Source organism: Rhipicephalus microplus, unplaced genomic scaffold, assembly GCF_043290135.1.
Source record: "Rhipicephalus microplus isolate Deutch F79 unplaced genomic scaffold, USDA_Rmic scaffold_214, whole genome shotgun sequence".
Lineage (NCBI taxonomy): Eukaryota > Metazoa > Arthropoda > Arachnida > Ixodida > Ixodidae > Rhipicephalus > Rhipicephalus microplus.
The window spans coordinates 273,292-292,492 of record NW_027464785.1 but is presented as its reverse complement, the minus strand read 5'-3'; the positions used below and the strand labels follow the sequence as shown (position 1 = coordinate 292,492).

At 44.4% G+C, this 19,201-nt stretch overlaps 1 protein-coding gene across 3 annotated transcripts; it reads left to right on the top strand.

The window, feature by feature from the left end:
* The first annotated feature begins 4,085 nt into the window (after positions 1-4,085).
* On the top strand, positions 4,086-16,791 carry LOC142792334 (uncharacterized). Of its 3 annotated transcripts, none has more exons than XM_075885627.1 (4): positions 4,086-4,214; positions 6,723-6,940; positions 8,665-8,811; positions 15,444-16,791. In XM_075885627.1, exons 1-4 carry the CDS (start codon positions 4,109-4,111, stop codon positions 15,465-15,467), a joined length of 495 nt encoding a protein of 164 aa, XP_075741742.1. In that variant the 5' UTR covers positions 4,086-4,108; the 3' UTR covers positions 15,468-16,791. The 3 variants fall into 3 exon arrangements, with proteins under 3 accessions (XP_075741742.1, XP_075741741.1, XP_075741740.1); XM_075885626.1 differs by lacking the exon at positions 15,444-16,791 and adding an exon at positions 15,061-15,327; XM_075885625.1 differs by lacking the exon at positions 15,444-16,791 and having other exon boundaries at positions 8,665-10,191.
* The last annotated feature ends 2,410 nt before the right edge of the window (positions 16,792-19,201 follow it).

Genomic DNA, 19,201 nt, shown 5'->3' with positions numbered 1-19,201 from the left:
CTATAAACGACGAAACTATGGCAAAGAGTATTAGCCGTTCTGGAGAAGAGGAGCTAGCAGGAGTGCGATTGGCTGTGCCGATGAAAGGAGTCGACCAATGGTAGCGCGCGCTGGAGCACAAGTGGTGTTAGGAAGAGAGGAGAAAAAGCGTCCTGGTGTCCACAGATCTTCTGTTTAATGACTCTTGGAAACGTCAAAGTACTTAAAGCTGCGCATAATTTTTATCTTTAGACATAGGTAGGATGCAGGTTGTGAGATTTTAGGACTCATTATCATAGTGAGTTTCAGAACCAGCCGTTTTGGTGCACGCTTAACGTAATCATAAATGTCAAGTCTCTTTGCCTATTTGAGTCATTAACACGCACTGTGGTGTCATTACTCTGGGTAGATCGAAGGAGACCAGAAGGATTCAAAGCGAAGTTATAGTTTGACATTAACTTGATGTAACGCTATGCAAATCGGTAAACACATTCCTAGTATCAAGTTATAAGTTACCAGAAATCAATCTTTATCGAGAGACGTTTGCTCTTAGTAATAATCATGACGAGTATTTTCTTCCATGAATCCTGTAATCCAAGAAAGTGCATTTTTTTCACCAGACGTCTGTACTAAATGGGCACCTATGAAAAATCTTAAAAGAGACAGAGAGAGAGAGAGAGAGAGAGAGAAACGAACGACAATGGCAGGCAGGTTCACCAAGCTAGGCTCGGTTGGCTGCCCTACACGTGGGGGGGGAAGGAAAGTGGGAATAATAGAAGTAGGAACTCACTACTTCCGCAATTCTTGTTGAAACTGGCACGCCTTTTTCTTACACTTCTAAGTTTGTAGAAGCCAAAACTGCACCAAGACGTGCTGTCACAGAATTCCAATCGACGAATCTCGCCTTTGCATGATTTTCTTTGCACTGATCACACGATTAAAGAAACACAGCTTTCACTCATCCTCGAAACTACGCTTTTTGACGGATTGTACTACCCGCGTTAGGTTTGTTACTTGAAACGGAGACTTAGATCACTACAATGCCATGCTCTTGAAGCATAGAGTCAGTATTCTAACGGATGTCCGTGTAAGTTAAGGCCAAAATACGCGTAGTTATATTCTATTTTCGATGGCAATAGAATGAAAGAGATTCAGCAAGAAGGCAGATAGAACATAATGACCGGAATAAGCTCTACTCACATTGACGCAGTCATCGAATTTTGATAATAATTGAATACGACTAGTTTGCAACGATGAATGTCTGGATGTCGCATGGCGCGAACGACGTAAACTCACAACTTTGTGATTTCGACAAGGCTAGAACCGGCTATTTCTATTCTTGACGAAGACAAGTTCCGGCTCCGCACCAGTTCTATAGCATTAAGGAAGTTAAGTCTACTTCTCAAAAGGTCGGTTGGAAGACAAAACCCTCTGCTTACGGATTTTCTTTATTGTTTAGAATTGCCGACAGTTAACGGCATTTTTTTTTACATGAGCAGTGACGTACATGGTAATGCAGGATTTTACACTAGATAAGTTCACTAACGTCGACGCACGACCTACGCACCACATCCAATAAATACCGTACAGTTCCTCCACGTCTAGGTCCCTGAGCATGGCACGACCTAGGCACAGATGCGTTACCATGGTGCATGCAGATCCCCCCCCCCCGATTCCTCAACAAATACGCCACGGATCATGTCACGCAATCACATAGGTAGTCATATGATAAGACAGATGCTTGGGCTGGTTGGTGATTGGGAATCAACATATTTTCACAGCGCAAGACAACGAGTAGTTACGACGTAACCACAGAAGAAGAGACAAGGACAGAAAGAGCGCTGACTTCAACTGGATTGAAGTCAGTGCTCTTTCTGTCCTTGTCTCTTCTTCTGTGGTTACGTCGTAACTACTCGTTGTCTTGCGCTGTGCAAATATGTTGATAGGCTGTCATTATCCTGCACCAGTAAAAGCTTCACAATATAGCACCACATTTACACTGAACACGTTCACTTTGCATCAGGACAACTTATTCTTGCTCTGGTCGTTGCAGAGAAGGGGCACAATGGACCCACAAACTTTTTCATACTGACCATTTAGCGCTTCGGGTGAGAACATAGCCACCGCTACAGTTCCAGTTCGAAACATTCTCACGTGACTGAGCGTAGAGCAATTTTTGCGGCTGTTTTTTTTTTAGCATGGCCATGTTAGAAGCGCTTGCATTTTGCCATCATTTCCGGGAAAAGGTGGAAGCATCCGCAAGGGCGTCACGCTGTGTGCTGAATTCATAGAACTGCACGTGCTTCTGTGGCCGCAATAGACGCGCGCTAGGCCTGCACCTTGATGCATTTCCGCTTAGCATACATATATAGTGTGACTTGCTTTAACAAAGCTTGCTTCCGGCTGAACTTCCGGCGGAAATGAAATAGTGCTTCTTGATTGAATACGCTTTTCTTTCAGAGTCTACTCTCGGGTATTTTTTAAGCGCAGCTCGTGTATGTAAAAGGCGAAAAAAGAACGAACATCTACACATCTTTCAGAAGGTGACATATCGATGATCATGGTACCCAGTCTACTCTAGCTCTTAAGCTCTACTTGTGTGCTTAACATAATCATTAATATAAGAAAAGCCGTTGCACATTTATAGTGTGCCTATTTCTACACTTTTTTCAGTATTATCTGACCGTAAACCAAGAGTCTGAGAATTACGCGAATAATATTTCATGCTTAAATTAAGTTCAAGTTCATTTGTAGCCGTAATTGGGTTGTATTTCCTTGCTCTCACAACTGTGATTGCCGTAAACATGGTTTTTAACAGCGACAAACGTGTACTTGCAGCAAATATGTGAGCAGCAAGGAAGCACACGTTAAACTATGGATATGTTCGTCATCCGCTGAAGACACATCTGAGTCTCTCAAAAGTTAGTGGACAACGCTGCCGCGAATGCTTATCGATGACATCAGAAAATTGCTAATCACACCGTTAATGTTCCAGAAGAAAAAGTAACGTTGAGATGGACAGGTAATATTTATTTATTTCATTTCTTTATTACATGCGGCTGACCTGCTTACCAGGTCTTAAGCAGGAATGGGCATACAAAACCCTTCTATGCAAACGCAACTTCAATAGCATCACACCGACTTAGGCGAATCGGTAATAAATGCAAAACACCACATAGAAAACGTGATATACAATGCAAAAAGCGTACGTTAGAACATTTTTGTAACAATTTAAGATAAACGGAACCAAAAATATTACAACAAATAGCATAACTTTGCCCATTGAAACGTATAGTATACAATGATGTACTTCAACGGAAGGAGCCATGACCTCCGAATTTCGATAATAATTGGTGTTATCTTGGTCAATACTCGTGCTTTCACAGTGAACCAGATGAAATTTTGCCTATTTGACTGACCACTTATTTTATATCTGAGTATTATTTCAAACACGTGAACGGCCTGAGAGCTGGTCAACAGTGATGAATCCGCGAGCTGTGACGTAAAAAGCTGATCGCTATGCCAGCGTCTGCATTTCAGCGAACGAACAATTTTGTTCCGTGGTCGCCTGCGCGTGCGATTGAGAGAGTTTCGACGGCTGAAACTTCAGGAGAGGACCGCTCCGCTTTATGCAGGGCATGACGTGACACATACCATGGTAAAATGGCGGCCATCGGATATTTCTATCACTAAGTCTCATTTTTGTATATACGCACGTACACAGTAAGTCCATTACGTCTATATTTCGCTGAAACCTGCAGATTGTTGCTTGGCCGTGTCATGGCTCTTTCGAGTTCATACAAAACTGTTATAATGTTGACGCGTTCTTTTTTTTTCTTTCAGTGAGCAGGATAGTAAAATGATATGCTAAAGCGAAATGTACTTGGTGTACATTTCGCTTTAGCAAAAAAGGCCCCACAAAGAGACAACATTGTAAAAAAAACGCACTGTAAAAGAGCATCTTCCTCCAAAGTTAGGCAACATGGTCACACACCTACACAACGCTATGGATAGATGCGCGCAAGGCGCACCTCGCGAGACCACCTGTCGTTGAGTTGTGCACAACAGGTGTGACAGAAAGAATTTGGTGCGCCCCATCCACAGGCTGCCCGTGCAGACGCCCTACAACATGGAGCAGCCAACAGGTTACCCTCACCGCCCACCTTCACTCCGCCTAGAGTCCCGACGGACGTCCATTAGCATGGACGACGTCGTCCGCAGGACCTGCAGTTCAGGTGAGTACCGGACGACGCGTCGAGCATCAATCGCATTCCGTATCTCTTTTAAAAACGACAGTCTTTCTTGGGGACCTTCGAAGGCGGAATTTTGGTCTGTCTGTCTGTCTGTCTTTCTGCACATTTGTCTCTTTGTATGCCGTAACGATGCCCCTAACAGTACCAAACGATACCCCTAACGGCCCACCCCATCCGCAGCGCCCACCAATATTGCTCAAGTTCCAGCGTTCATACTTGTGCGATCGTCAATTGAAAATCAATTATTGTGTACATCTGAGGCACCACAACAACACGTAGATGTTTTGTGTGTGTGTCTTTATACTAGAGAAGGCACACATAAGAAATTCTGAAGACCGTAGCATTTATCACGCTGCGCTGACAGTGCAACGAGATGCTCAAAAAGGCAGGTGTTTCCACGCTTTGCTAAGACGACACGGTGGTGGCACCTACCCGTCGCTTTGCGTTTTACACCATATACCCTCCGAGACAGGCGCGCATCTTTCTCCGTGGGCGCGCACGCATTCCTTCGTTTTCGAAGATAAATGCCAGATGGCGCTCGTGTCTAACGTGCCAGCCTTCGCCGCATGGATCGAGACTAACGCAGCTATTCCAATATACCATTCACCAATTTTCTCGCGCAGAACATCAAATAAACGTTTTGTTCATTCTCTCCAGACGTAAGACTGTCGTCCTTCGACAACATTTGCAGTGAAACATGTAGATACGGAGCCAATTATTTCAAGCGAAGCTTTTATTGCCTCACAAGCATAAGCGAGCGCACGGTTCCCTTTCTATGGGTGTAGGGGGCGAGGAGGCGGAGGGGTGAAGGTTCGTCGCAGCACTTCCCTCAGTATCATGTCAGGCACTGCACCGTCCTCCCGACCGGCTTGCAGAAATTAGGTGCCTTTTCTCATCTTCTAACCACTACCACCACACGTATCATGTCAATGTATGGGGCTGACTTTGCACCCCTCTACTCGCTACCCTGCCCCCCTCTTCCCCACGCACAGCTATATTCCCAAACCTAATTGATAACAGGCACTACGCCGTGTCGACCGCGAGGCAGACAGTAATTACGTGCCTGCATCCCTCCTTTCAAGAATCACTCATTCAATCGTTGACAATGTAGCATGATCGAAGAAAATTTTTGAGGGCCCAGCTCTTTTGGCAGAACTTTAATGAAAACCAGCTTATAATGAAAGCAGCGAAGTAAGAGGGGACGTTTATTGCACTGCTTTGGACAATTGTACTAAACGGAATATGGGTGTGAAGAAGGCAAAGTGAACGAAAAGACAGCTTGTAGCTGGCAGTTGCTGAACCTGTGACACGAAGGTCGCAGTGTCGAAGCCTATAAACTAATGTGTGGGAGACTGAGCGGGGTCTGATCTGAACTCGGGAAGAAATATTTTAGCGAGTACGAAACCAGAAACGCGCGAAACTCCACGGGAATCAAAAACGATGCTTCTGCTGAAAATGGTGACGCCGTCTGTCGCGGCTATAGCAAAACACGCGGCTTGCAACGCTTTCTCCGTACGCTGACAGAGAGCGCAAGCGTAGCTTGCTGCATGTCGACGAAAAGGGGGCGCGTATTTGGTTCATTAGTTCGGAACGAAGCGTTCAATCGCAGTCAAACCAAAAATGTAGGCAGGACTATCATTTCTTTGTGGTTGCTGGGGTGAAGGGGTGTTGACCAAATATTTATGTGCGTTCGTGCATGTGTTTTCACGCGTGTTGCGCGCATGCAATCCCGAAAAGAAACATTGATGGGGAGGCGATAGTTACGACAGTTATATCGCGAAAACCGATCGACGACAAAGAGACAAAAAGGACACGAGCGCTAACTTCCAACGCTAACAATGTTAGAAACGGGAAAGATGGTTTTCTCGCTCGGCACTGCACTGAGTGCAATTGGGTGCCCCTTTTCAAAGACACAGTCACATTGATGGGTAGAGGGGAGTGTTGAAACTTCTGTTGACGGTTTTTTATTATCATTTCACCTTGTTACACATAGGCGTGGGCTCAAGGCGGGCAGTGGAAGACAGCTTTCCCCCCTCCCTTGTTATTTGATAAAAAACATGCATTTGTTTGTATTTGCCACCACTCGAATAAAGACTGTTTATAATTCTATTCTTTTATTCACACTTCCGGCAGTTCCTGTTCGACTATGGTACGCGTGTAAGATAACACGTGATGTTGTAATTTTCTGCGTACTGTACCTGCGGTATGTTTCTGCTTTGCTGCCAGGGTGGCACGACCAAGTCAGGCATCACTTAGCCTTTAGTCGTGTCCCCCGAGGCAATCTTGTTCAATTTTGCCTCGAATAAAGCAAACCAAACAAAACCAAACCTTGTCAATTGAGATAGAGGGCGTAAAGTACGTCTGCCCCATACATTGACCTAATACAGGAGGGGGTTGCTGCGATGAACCTCGACCCTCCCTGACGTGGAAGCCGGTGCACGTCTATGCTGTGACATGTACCTTTACAACGAATTGATCTTGCCATCGCAGCTTCGTCGTCGCCAGACTCGAACCTGCTGCGCGTTCAGGCCACGCTCCCTGGGCGGAGGCACTCGGACAACACGATCCAGCCCCCGAGGATCCTGGTGGCCCCCTGTTCGCCCGAGGGCACCGTCAGCTATACCCCGGGGGGCCTCCCCGTTCGCAGGCATTCCAGTGTCGGGACGCAGGACTCGCGTTTTTCGGGATTCTTCAGTTCGCCCAAGATGGTACGCCCGCCTCTCCTCACTCAGATTAGATTGTGATGATGTCGGTATACAGTGCATTCACGACGGAACACTGACAGTGAACGCACAGTATATATAATCAAACGAAAAAAAGGGAAACGTGTTGGCCTAAACCGAACACAAGAAAAATCCACTCGGACACCTTACCTTTGGGTCATCCGTTTTACAGCAACAATTAGCCGTGTTCGCTTTAGTCTAATAATAAACGAAACACCTTCACAATAGCGTCAGGAAGATTAGACATCGAAAGACCTCATTTCCAGAGAAATCGTAGGAGCCATTCTTTAGACAATGAGGGCTTTTTCATCATTTTGCGGTAGCAATTGGTTCGTGTTACTTAGGTTGATCGTCATGGCTGGTATTGTGCCATCTGTGTTTGCAAACAGAACAGTTGAGTGATATGTGGACGTCATCGGTGTTTCATTTGCACATTGTGGCTATTCGTTACACCCCCATTGGTCACTTACACCTCCTTAAAATTTAAATAGGTGCAGTTCGTAGAAAGTTAATTGTATTGAGTTCATTTTATACAGGCAGCAATACAGTAATTGGACGGTCTAACCGGCAGCTGAATACATTCTTCAGAGTAAACATTCAGTCATGTTTTTCGCAATTCTCTGGGACATGTTCACAACACAAGGGTAGGAGAATGCTAAAAGAACAGATAAGAATGAAGCCTTGAAAAGATTACGCAGATTTGCCTGAATTGTAGCTTAATAACTAGTACCCTACTCGGCCGACTCTGCCCAACACCGGGTACCTTGAAACCAAAATAAAACTTAGAGGGATTTTAATATCAGCTGAAATGCTTTTCTTTGTCAGTGACGTTCTCAGTGACGTTCACCTTTTATTTAGTTTGTTCTCTCTCTCTCTCTCTCTCTCTCTCTCTCTCTCTCTCTCTCTCTCTCTCTATATATATATATATATATATATATATATATATATATATATATATATATATATATATATATATATATATATATATATAAGGGAAAGAAGTGTATTCCTAAGGGCTCGTTTTCCCGTGTTTCGACACGATATTAATGAGATCTAACAGACAGTAATGCCAAGGAATGTATGTAAGAAAGAAAAGTGGGTGAAAAAATAACCAGCCGAGAGCAGGAATCGAACCTACGACCTTCTAATAACGCGTTCGATGCTCTAACCAGATATATATATATATATATATATATATATATATATATATATATATATATATATATATATATATATATATATATATATATATATATATATATATATATATATATATATATATTCCTCTTACGTCTGTTATGTCGAATTGATTGGGTGGTGCTGTGTTGGCACCCTGTTCCTTTGTTGTTTTTTTCATATTGTGAAAAATGTTCACATGACTTTGCGAGCTATTTTCCGAGCATTTATCTTCGGGTTTCGAAATCAGTTTACACACCAGCGGTTAACTACGCCGGCCTAAGCACGTCGCATATACTTAGGGTCAGCCGCAACCTTGGAGGCGCGCGAGCAATGCTAGGAAAATGTGAGTTGCGATATTGCGCAAGAAGGAGGGGGAAAGAGTAAAAGTGTCATCACTATATACAACCGGATCGAAGGGAATGCTTAACTAACTCTCGACTCCGATTGGTTGCGTTGCTCTGTGTGTATTCGTACGTGGGCTCTTCTCGCGCTACTTGTCCTGATGCGAGCACATTTACCCCACGTCACAGGCGAGCCCCAACCTGGGCGTGGACTTCTTCAGCTCGAGCAGAGCCAACGTAAGGCGGTACTCCGCCGCTGCAGTGTGCGGCGCTGCAGGACTGCCCAACGCCGCCAACCAGGCATCAAGTTTTCTGCAGCAGATTGGCTCTGGTGTTGTACGTACCTATATTGCTAGTCGTTGGTGTCGTGTCCAGACCACCACAACGTTGTACGTGCTGTTCGGTGCTGCCCTTCCTTCCACAGTCTTCCCTTGCACCTCCCCAGCTGTGTGTGACACTAGTAAATTTTGCAAACATCGCGGCAGGACAATCTTTTTTGTTCGTCTCTCAACCTTGGTGCTGGTCCAGCTGAGAGCATGGATACTGCTTTTGTCTTGTAAATAGAAGCAGAGGGACTTATGGCGTGATCCTAATATCTTCTGGAGAGAAGTTGCAGTTTGGAGTAAAATAGATCTTGCTTACATATTCGTAAACACGGGTGGAGCCAAATCCAGCTCTTTGTTTCGAGCAGCTGCAGGAAATTGTAATCACTTTATTGACTTGCCCATACGTCTCAGTTTCTATGCGAAACCTTTGCGAAAGGAGATCTTGGCGGTACACACGGTATCGACTTCCACAGCATTATATAAGGCCAATAACAGGAAGTTTGAGCGGAAGTGGAAGTGACGCCCAGGGGGTACAGTTGTCGCGTAGATTAGCCTTAGTAAGTAGTCGAATGTGTGCGGCAGGCTAGAGGTAACACGCGGAAACCAATCTGCGTTCGAAAATGACGTTTCTTGATAACACGTAAAACTAGTTCAATACAGGCAAAGTTTCGATAAAAATGTGAGGTTTTCATTCAACTCGAGGGCCAATCGGGGCTTAAAGACAAATCTCGACCAGACCTAGGTGGAGAGGAAACACTGATACAGAATCTCAAATTTTTCATGGAGTATCGACAATTAGCCGCATGACCACGGTCCACCTGATTAGTACTCGCGAACAATCCTACACGTGTTTTAGGCAGGTGCACGTCTCTGATGGTAGAACAAGATGACTGTAAGTTTATTTATCCTTCCGAGTAGCTCATTTGTCTGATGTAGTGTCACTCGGCATATTTGCATATCTTTACATTTTGCTATGCTACACAGGCTTTACACATGTTACTTGCTACACAGGCAAGCATTACGTCACATATGTGCCATGCCGTACTTAAATTTAACTAGTGTTCTGGCTTAATCGTGGAATGAATAATGTGAGGCCACACCAGTGGGAGGGGATTTTTTTTTTTCAATCATTGTACTTGAGGAACGTATCCCGTAATCCCTTTTTTAATAAACTTCAGTAGAATGCTAAATTTTCTGGTTCTGTACAACGAGAAATCAGCATTGCCTATGTTATTCCTATCTACTTATACTTTTAATATTTTGCACATTACCACGTCGTATGGTCGAGTAGCTGAGGTACTCATTTTCGATGGAGGCGAAAATGCTGTAGGCCCGTGTGCTCAGATTTGGGTGCACGTTAAAGCACCCCGGGTGGTTTAAATTTCTGTAACCCTCCACTACGGCGTCTCTCATGATCATACGGTGGTTTTGGGACGTTAAACCCCACATATCAATCATCATTAGTAGATATGGTACTCGTCTGCTGTATCGCAGATCACGGGATCGAATATCGGCTGCGGCGGCTGCATTTTTGGTGGAGGCGAAAATGCGATGGGACCGTGTGATCAGATTTGGGTGCACGTGAAAGAACCCCAGGTGGTCGAAATTTCTGGAGCCCTCCACAAGGCGTCTCTCATAATTATATCGTGGTTTATTACGTTACACCCCACATAAAATCGTCGTCGTGATTTTGTACATTTTTATTACCTTGGGTTGAAAGTGGCCATAAAAGGTTACCTTGAAATATTTACTTGAATATTCAATGCTTTGTACAAGTTGCTTAGTAGCAAAGCAACGTTACTTTCTGCTGCGGTGGCTGCATTTCCGATGGAGGCTGAAATGTTGTAGGCCCGTGTGCTCAGATGTGGGCGCACGTTAAAGAACCCCAGGTGGTCAAAATTTCCGGAGCCCTCCACTACGGCGTCTCTCATAATCATATGGTGGTTTTGGGACGTTAAACCTCACAAATCATCAAATCAATCAACGTTACTTTCTGAAGGTATTAAATATATCATGCTGTAAGCTTACCTTAAGCTACCTTTATATATGATCTGTGTATTCTAAATAGGTCTCGTGAGCTCCACTTATAAACGCATTGTTTTTTTTATTGTTGAAGTCAACTACGTGTGTTGATTACTAGCAATTACGCTTTTCCTGTGTGTTGTCTCCAAGTTGGCTCTGCTTTTGAGCAAGTTTATGACACAACGCTTTCTCGGGTCCTGCCGAGGTGTTGCGACACTTCTACCGCATGCCTTGCATTCTGTCGCATGCTTGTCTAACGTTCGTCCTGCACACTGTCTGTCACACTGTCTTGTCACTTTATGGCTGCACTGCGCATCTCATTCTGGCTGCAACACGCTGACTTCTACGGCGCTGAGGGCTTGATTTTACACTTATCCTGGTGTTTCCTTATGAAGTACCTTCAGCTAGTCTGTACGTGAGAGGAAGATAAACTAGAAAATAGGGAATTGGAAATGCTCGTAATCTGACATCAGCATCTTACATCAGAATGCTATGTCCTTAAGAAAGACCGCAACACTTCAAAAGGTAACAAGCGGTGTGGTCATTATGGGACATTCGCACGGTTTTGATTGAGTAAGGTTGCATAAAAAAGTGTTCAATAAAACATGCATTGCTTAGAGCAATTTGGACACATGCTTCCGAGTGCTTTCTGGTTAAATGTAACCAAGTGGTCGGCAAATGAGATTTCTGATAATTTTACGTGCAAGTTTAAAATCAAAAATACTGAATAACTGGCAGGACGAATTAGAAGTGAGGTATACCCCTTATCTCGTAAGGAAAAAAAATATCTAGTTACCGACATTCGAAAGTATTCGCGGCATCCTTGCATGTTAGGAGTCTGCAATAGTGTGCATGAAAACATTCTAGTCGTAAGGAAACCGAGTGTGTCGTAAAGTTTGAGATAAAGAACAATGAGTCACAAAAACGTGGTGCGGTAGAGGGAAACTTGCGAAGTACAAATTCTCGATCAGATAATTAATTTGACATCATTAACACTTTGTGGTGTGTTCGCTATTAACGAGGTTTCAGTAGTTTAAACTTAATTGGCAACGTTCGTAATTGGTAGGACCACAGACATCTGTATTTCTAGCTCCTCTTGAGAGCATCAATAAGTTTGGATATCGACAGTGTCCTTGGTTCACAAATAGCGAAATTCAGATGAAAGTAACAGATCAGAAAACGTTCTGAAGGCCTACCAGCTAATAGAATATTGCATCAATTTAAGTTATACTGGATGACCCGCAGGTCGCGGGATCTAATCTAATCATTTCTGATGGAGGCGAAAATGTCTTAAGCCCATGTGCTCCGATTTAGGTGCACGTTAAAGAACCCGGGTGGACGAAATTTCTGGAGCCCTCCACTACGGTGTCTGTCATATTCATACGGTGGTTTTGGGACGTTAAACCCCACAAATCAATCAATAAGGTATACTGGAAGCATATTTTATGGCTTATTGATTTACATTTATTACACGCAACTAGTACAAGCCGCTGCGGCAGCTCACTTCTTCACAACTTTGTTGGGGTGAGGGTTGCTATGCTTCGTAACCGTAATTGTGAGAACTCTACCACAATTCCGCGTAATTGTTTGCGACCATTACAGCTTGTACTGGTTGCGCAACGTTCAACTGACTAACATTTGCGTATGTGCTGCTTTGCATGTGTCACTTAGTTGGGTAGAGCTGAGTGTTCTTTCTCTGGGTTCCAAAGCACGCTTGAACGCTTGCTTTTGTGCTGTTAGCGGTTACTCGCTTATAATAGTGCTCAGGCATTGTAAGGGATTTGGTGCATTCTCTGTCATCGCCCTTGCCCTCGATGTTGCTGTATGTTGCTGCATAAGTCCGAACACTGTTCTCTCCCCGCACAGCCAGGCGACTTACGTGAACGTTACCTTTGACCCTGCATCGCTATCACCTGGCTTCGCGGAACGCCTTTCCCGCACAGACGTAGAATGCTGTGCGCTCACGAAAAGGGGAAACACTTTGTTTAACTTAGGGTGCACTTAATCGAACTTTTGAAAATTGCGCCATTGTTCCTAGCAGCATTATTTTCGATTGGCAGATAACGATATCACTTGTTGACATGAAGGTGACCCAGAATACAGTAGCCTTAACGGGGATGGAATATCAAGGTCACAAACGATACTGGGACGATTTAGAGTCAATTTAAGGGAGACGGCCTTAAATCATAATCTTCAGTGGTGACCCATCATCGCGTCTGACCCCATGCCAACGGCAAAAATTACCGCAAAAAATGTTGAAATCTACAAAGCTTATAGATGTATTTGCGACTTCATTACAGCAAAAGCAAAAAGATAAGCACCAACTGCAAGAATATGGGGCAAGATGAAGTGTATAAGAGACTTATTTATCTCTGTAGCTTCGTTTTTTTTTCTGCATGAACTGTTTGGTCAACTTATGCAGATCTATACCAATTCAGCAGTCTTGGTAGAAATGCCTGATTTACTTAGATAATATGCGATAGGGGGGGGGGGGTAATTGGATTGGTCTTACCCTTGCATCACGGTTCGTTACATATTTGACCCCTCCTAAGCCACCTTCTAAGTTAGTGGGCGTAGCAAAATTCATTTAAAATATCAATAACGACGAGACTCGTTGAAATCGAAGTTTTAGGAACATTCTCACGAATAACCCCAGCGAAGGAGAGTTTAATTACACCCCACGTTCTTCTTTGTTAACTGTGCGCGTATTGCGCGGAGAGAAACTGTGTTCCGACTGCGGGCTGAATGCGAGCAATGGCTGTGCGTAGATGCAGATCTCTTGCTCCTTTTGTGCTGTCTTGTGTTTTCTTGCTCTGGAAGCACGTTACACTCTAAAAAGCGCCATTAGAAAAGAAAAAGACATGATGCAAAATTTTTTTTCTCCTTCGAACACTCGTACATGTCGCAATTCTGACATGTGGAAACCATACCTACGTTTTTTCTACTTGCTCTCACAACTTTACAGTAGATTTCTTGCAGCACCGCAGTAAACGCCGTGCTCCTTCTTGGATCGAGCGTAGATGTCTGAGAAGCAATGTTCGATTTTTAACAGTGGTAAGCTCTTTCGGCAGTTCTATACTAGCCAATTTATTTTGTAGCTATCCGTCGATTGGCACCGTGTATTTAATTAACTTCCCTTTCCCACAGTTTCGTTTATTTCACGACTTTTGGCAGTAATGCTTTTTGCCCAGACTCCAGACATTTTGGTCAGCTGGGAAAAGACTGGAGATTTTTAGAGTGTACTTGAAGAGAGAGAAGCTTTTTTTGTTATCTTTTTTTTTCCTTCTCTGGTACACGAAAACCTATTTTCTTTGCTTTGTTTTCCCGCAAGGGTATTTGAACTCTCTTTTTCTGGCAAATATCCATACTCTTGAGAAGAATTTTTCAAATGTTTTTATTCTCACTGTTGAAGTGAGCGATTTGGTCTTTATTTCTCCCCTCACGTCCCAAACGTTTTTATCGCAAAATTTTATTCTCCCAAAAATACACCTATCGTGAGCATAACATTCCTGTTATTCTTGCAAATTCGTGCCTTCTGTGAAGACAGGTTGCCTGCAATGTGACATATCTGCATCAGAACACCCCGTTCCACTGCTGCGTCAAAACACCCATGCCAAAAACAGCCCTTTAAAGCATACCATAAGTTCTATTCTCTCTACCAAGTGGACTATGTTTCTGCTAGGAGTAAGTAAATGAAATATTTAGCTACGAGTGGGAATCTAGTCTGTCTTGTTTCAAACATTGTGAATGTCTAGGGCACTTCTTGAAAATTAGGTGCCAGAATCTTTTTCACATATCAATTACTCCATCAATGGATAATTATTCAAACGTAACAAAACCGAAGCGTAGTAAACCATCACCGCGTACTGTTTGTTCAGTATTCCATAACATGCTCTCAGCGTCAAGGTCTTAGCGTCTCGGATCTCAGCTTCTTAGAACTAGGGCACCATTGAGTTATCTCCTAAAGTCCTCATATCCGCTTCCCACAAATAGCGTTTCTTTTCCTTCTTCTCACCTTCTTGATTCCACACTGAGGATATATTAAAAGCAAGCACGATCGTAAGCCAGATGAACCATCTTTACAATGAAGTGTCGCCCACTTCCTCATGAACCACGAATTGGAGGCCCTTAACGACGCTGCAACGTATGTTTATTTCAAGATATGCCACTCCATTCGAACAACTTAGTGCGTTGTGCCAACTTCTCGCATTAGATTTGACCCACCCAAATTTTGCAGGCACCTGAAACTTCAACACCAAGGAAGGCGTCTCAATCTGGCACGCTGAATTCGGCTCACCTGGCCTTAACGAGCCAGAGGAGAAATGTTGAAGTCAAACGTACCTAGGGCGCTTCTTGGAACACACCGACCAGTATCGAAAGCTTGCATCCCGTCCCTGAAAAGCCTGCATCGATGTTGTCCCCCATTGCATCACCGATGAAAAAAAAAACGTTAAGCCAAGTCACACTCTGCTGGCGGAATAAAAAAATTGAAGGATCACCTAACCACCTGTTCACGTAATACATCTCGCGTTAAAGAACCTTTGCTGGAGCGTATCCGCCGCAGCTCCTCTTTCTTTTCTCTCTCTTCCCCCACCTACCTCCTGACCTCTCCACCACCAGTCGCAGCTGTTTTCCGGCAAATAGCTCGCGTCTTGAAGTCGCGGGCAGTCCGCGCCCAGGCCAGGGTTCGCAAGAGAACGCAGGCAAGGGGACACACGACAGCATCCCGAGCCGTCGAGATTGCGAAGAAAAAAAAACACACAAAAAAAACGGGACAGAACTCTCGATGCCGATATATCTGCGTTTTTCTTCCCCACCCACTTCTTCTCTACCCCTCAACTTCTCGCTCTTCCTATTCCCACATTCTCCCCATCTTCTACACTTTCTGCTTCCTTCCCGTTATTCCCTCACTTCCCTTTCCGCCCTTCTTCCCACACTTCGCACTCCTCCACCCGCTTTTTCCCTACACTTCCCTCTCTTCCCACCATCTCTTCCCTATTCCATCTTCCGCCTCCCCCCTTCCTCCCGTTTTCGTACCTCTTCCCTTCCCGTTCTCTCTTTTCGGTATCTCTGTTCGCTCAGCATCTGCCGGTGCCGATGCCGAGGGCCTCGTCGCCGACGCCATCGCCGCACCACTCTCCGCGGTCGCCCCTGTCGCCGCGATCGTTGTCACCCAGGTCGCCCCTGTCGCCGCGCTCCCCGGCGTCGTCCAGGTCTCCATCGTCGCGGTCTCCGTCGCTTCGGTCTTCGCCGCCCAGGACTTCGCCAGCTGTCTCGAGGTCGCCCTCACCTCGAGCCGCGAGGAGACTCCTACCGCAGCCCAGGATCCCCTCGCCAGCCGTGGGCAACCCCACGCAGGCGTGAGCGTGACGAACGCTAGGCTCGCGCCCCGTGTTTCTTTGTTTTCCCAGCTGCCGCTGGTCTCAAAGAAGTGAACCCACTGACTACGCCATTGCCAACCGCCATTAAGGTGTGGGCTATGTACGATGCTGAATCACACACTGAGGCGAGCTCCGCTCCTACCTCAATGGCTCAATGTGAAATGGCAGCTAGTCTTCTTACAGAAAAGTTCACTACTCAAACCTCATCTAACAAAACCGCACCTGACACGAAAAAACTCGTTATAAGCGAAAATGTGTTATAAACGTACATTTGCAACAATATATCAATGGGAACATTATTATTCATTTACTTCGTTATAACCAAAAATGTTCCAATGTTTGAGTGTTACGTAAGTTCTGTCTCAGAAGGTCCGACGTTTTGTCATTGTTTGAGCGATAAGACCTTCTTAACGCTGATACCTCTGCTTTTGTCTGTATTTGTTACCGTAATAGTTATTGAAGTCCTAGATGCTACTAGTGTTAAAAGCCAGTAGCCGTGACCCCTGTGCTACCACAAGATGTACTCCTGGCTCTGTGAAAATGTCACCTGCTCAAGGATCTTTTGAAAAAAACTGTACTGTGAGTTACCTATCATACTGTGTTGGTAATACGTGTGTTGCGTTTATTTCCTAAGCGAAGCAAATTATACGGCTTTTCGCCTGCGAGGAGTTGCTTAGGATCACTACAACGGTGCTTGTGTCTCCTGCAGAATGCCGCATTTCAGCGTGAGATAGCTGTAAATGCTTTACATAACCATGCTTGCGATAACTGTTAAAAGCGACTTGAGATTGACTACTTGCGATGATGACACGGCTGCCTTCATTAAGTCAACAAGTTTGCAAATTCCTTTTTCTTACTTTAAAGTGTATCTATACATATGTGACGAGTTCGTATCGAACGCCAGTGTCGGGATGTAGTGTGCCCTGAACCACGTAAATGGATATTTCAGGTTGGTGTGTTGCAAATGAAGGCTAAACAGCTTGCTAGCTTGTCGAGCAACAAAAAAGCCTGCTAAGAATATTTTATACGCACTAATGAAATTGTGTTACACCCAGCAATGTATGACGAAACTCTGGGTTTTCGTTGCTATATGATAACCTCCTTGCAGCAAATGCACGCTGAACTTGCGTTCGAACCTGTTCAAGCTAAACCAGTTCAAGTGCGAGATCCTGTGCACTTTCTATGCTTTTTAGCTTGTTAACACCTGATGATACTCAAGTAACAGCGATTGTGAGGGCAGCACTCAGAATGCTCACATAGGTGCCAGGATTTCCAGCCTGACTTTTCACTTCCACGCTTTCGGATGTTTGCACATGCAGTACCGAACTCTATTATAGGTACATTGAGCCTTTTGTCTGAACGATTTCGAAAGGCACAGCTATCGACATTTTATCCGCCAGTTATTCCTAACAATGACAACGACTGTCACTCATTGTTTGGTATCGCCAACAGTAGCAACATGTGGGTTACAAGTATGACTACAGCGAAAAAAAAATAACACTCACAGGGTCTCATAACAGCGACTGAAATCGATACCATTCCTCCACACAGTGTAGCACTTGGAGCTAGAAAACAATATTGCGGTCTACAAACCATCAGAGTACGTATCCTTTTTATCGTCGCGGGCCTTCTGTAAACATTACGACAGCCGTCGTACATGGGAAGACGAGAACAAACGGGTACACATAAGCAAGTGACAGATCTCGCAGAAAGTCTCAGAACTTCCTCACACGTGACCGAAGTGGACGCTGTTGTGACCTCCGTTTCTCCGTCAGTGGTCAGAATGTAGCTCGAGCTTCGTTTAGGCTGGGACGAGCATAGTCAGAACACGTGTCTCAGTCACTACGCATGTTCCAGAAGTAACTGCAGGGTCTCGGTCGACACACGTTTTCGTGGAATCTATGACAAGGAGAGCTGTGGCATCAGTATTCAAGTGGCTATCTCACTTGCCTAATGACTACGAATTACGCATATTCTGCATGACTAACTGCTCCACTTGCTAGACAGTGTCCAACTGGAGTGCGGGTGGATATATATTTTTGGTCAGATAATGTATCTTCAGGATTGTAACTGCTATATAGTTCCACACCAAACTGCGAAGCAACCGAAGGATAGGGATAAGTGACCTGTCACGCCATCAACAGGCGCGTTAAATTACAGTACTTTGAATAACGAGCAGCATAAGTGGAATACTGACAGCAGTGTCGCGTGAAGACTATCACTTTCTGGCTTCTCCACATCTGATTCGTCAGGAGAAATATACCGTGAAATTCGCTCAGGGTTGCAGAACGCCACTGAAGTGTAGTACTCTTGAGACGTAGACAGCTGCACAATGCGGACGCATATTTTTTTTTTCGCGCACTTACCAAATAAAATGCGTTCACTTTTGTTGTATTGTTTCAGTTTAGTGAAATAATTGCTTGCTGTACGAGTAGCACACAACATAGACATGACTGCATTCAGTTATATAATGAAATGTGCGCCAAGCTTGGGTATTTGTGAGTTGGTTATCCACCGACTAAAAAGGTATTCTATACTCTCACAGGCTCCACAATCAGAGGGCCTAACTTAACTTCATTCAGACAAGGTTACTGGCACACATTCTTAGAAATTCATAGTTGTAATATTTTGCAGTTTCGCACGTTGTACACAATCTCTCATTTAGCCGTTTTCTCATAAAAACGCTTAGTTTATTAGCATAAACCTAAGAAAGTTATCCAATCTATCTACCCGAAATACAGACTCACCGGATTGAGAGCTTCGTTTTCAACATATGTAGTGTTCTGTATTCCGACCTAACTTTTTTCGCTTACACACCAAAGCTGAACTTGTGAGACACTCCTTTTTGTTCTTCATTTCGAGTCGTGTAGGTGGAATGCGTCCCAATAAATACTAATTTATTAGCCGCCACTCGCGTTCCGTGATGCAAGCTCGACAAAAAAAACAAAAAAAAAACTTAGAGAGTCACTCAACGCAAGCTCACCCTAGCTCCAAATG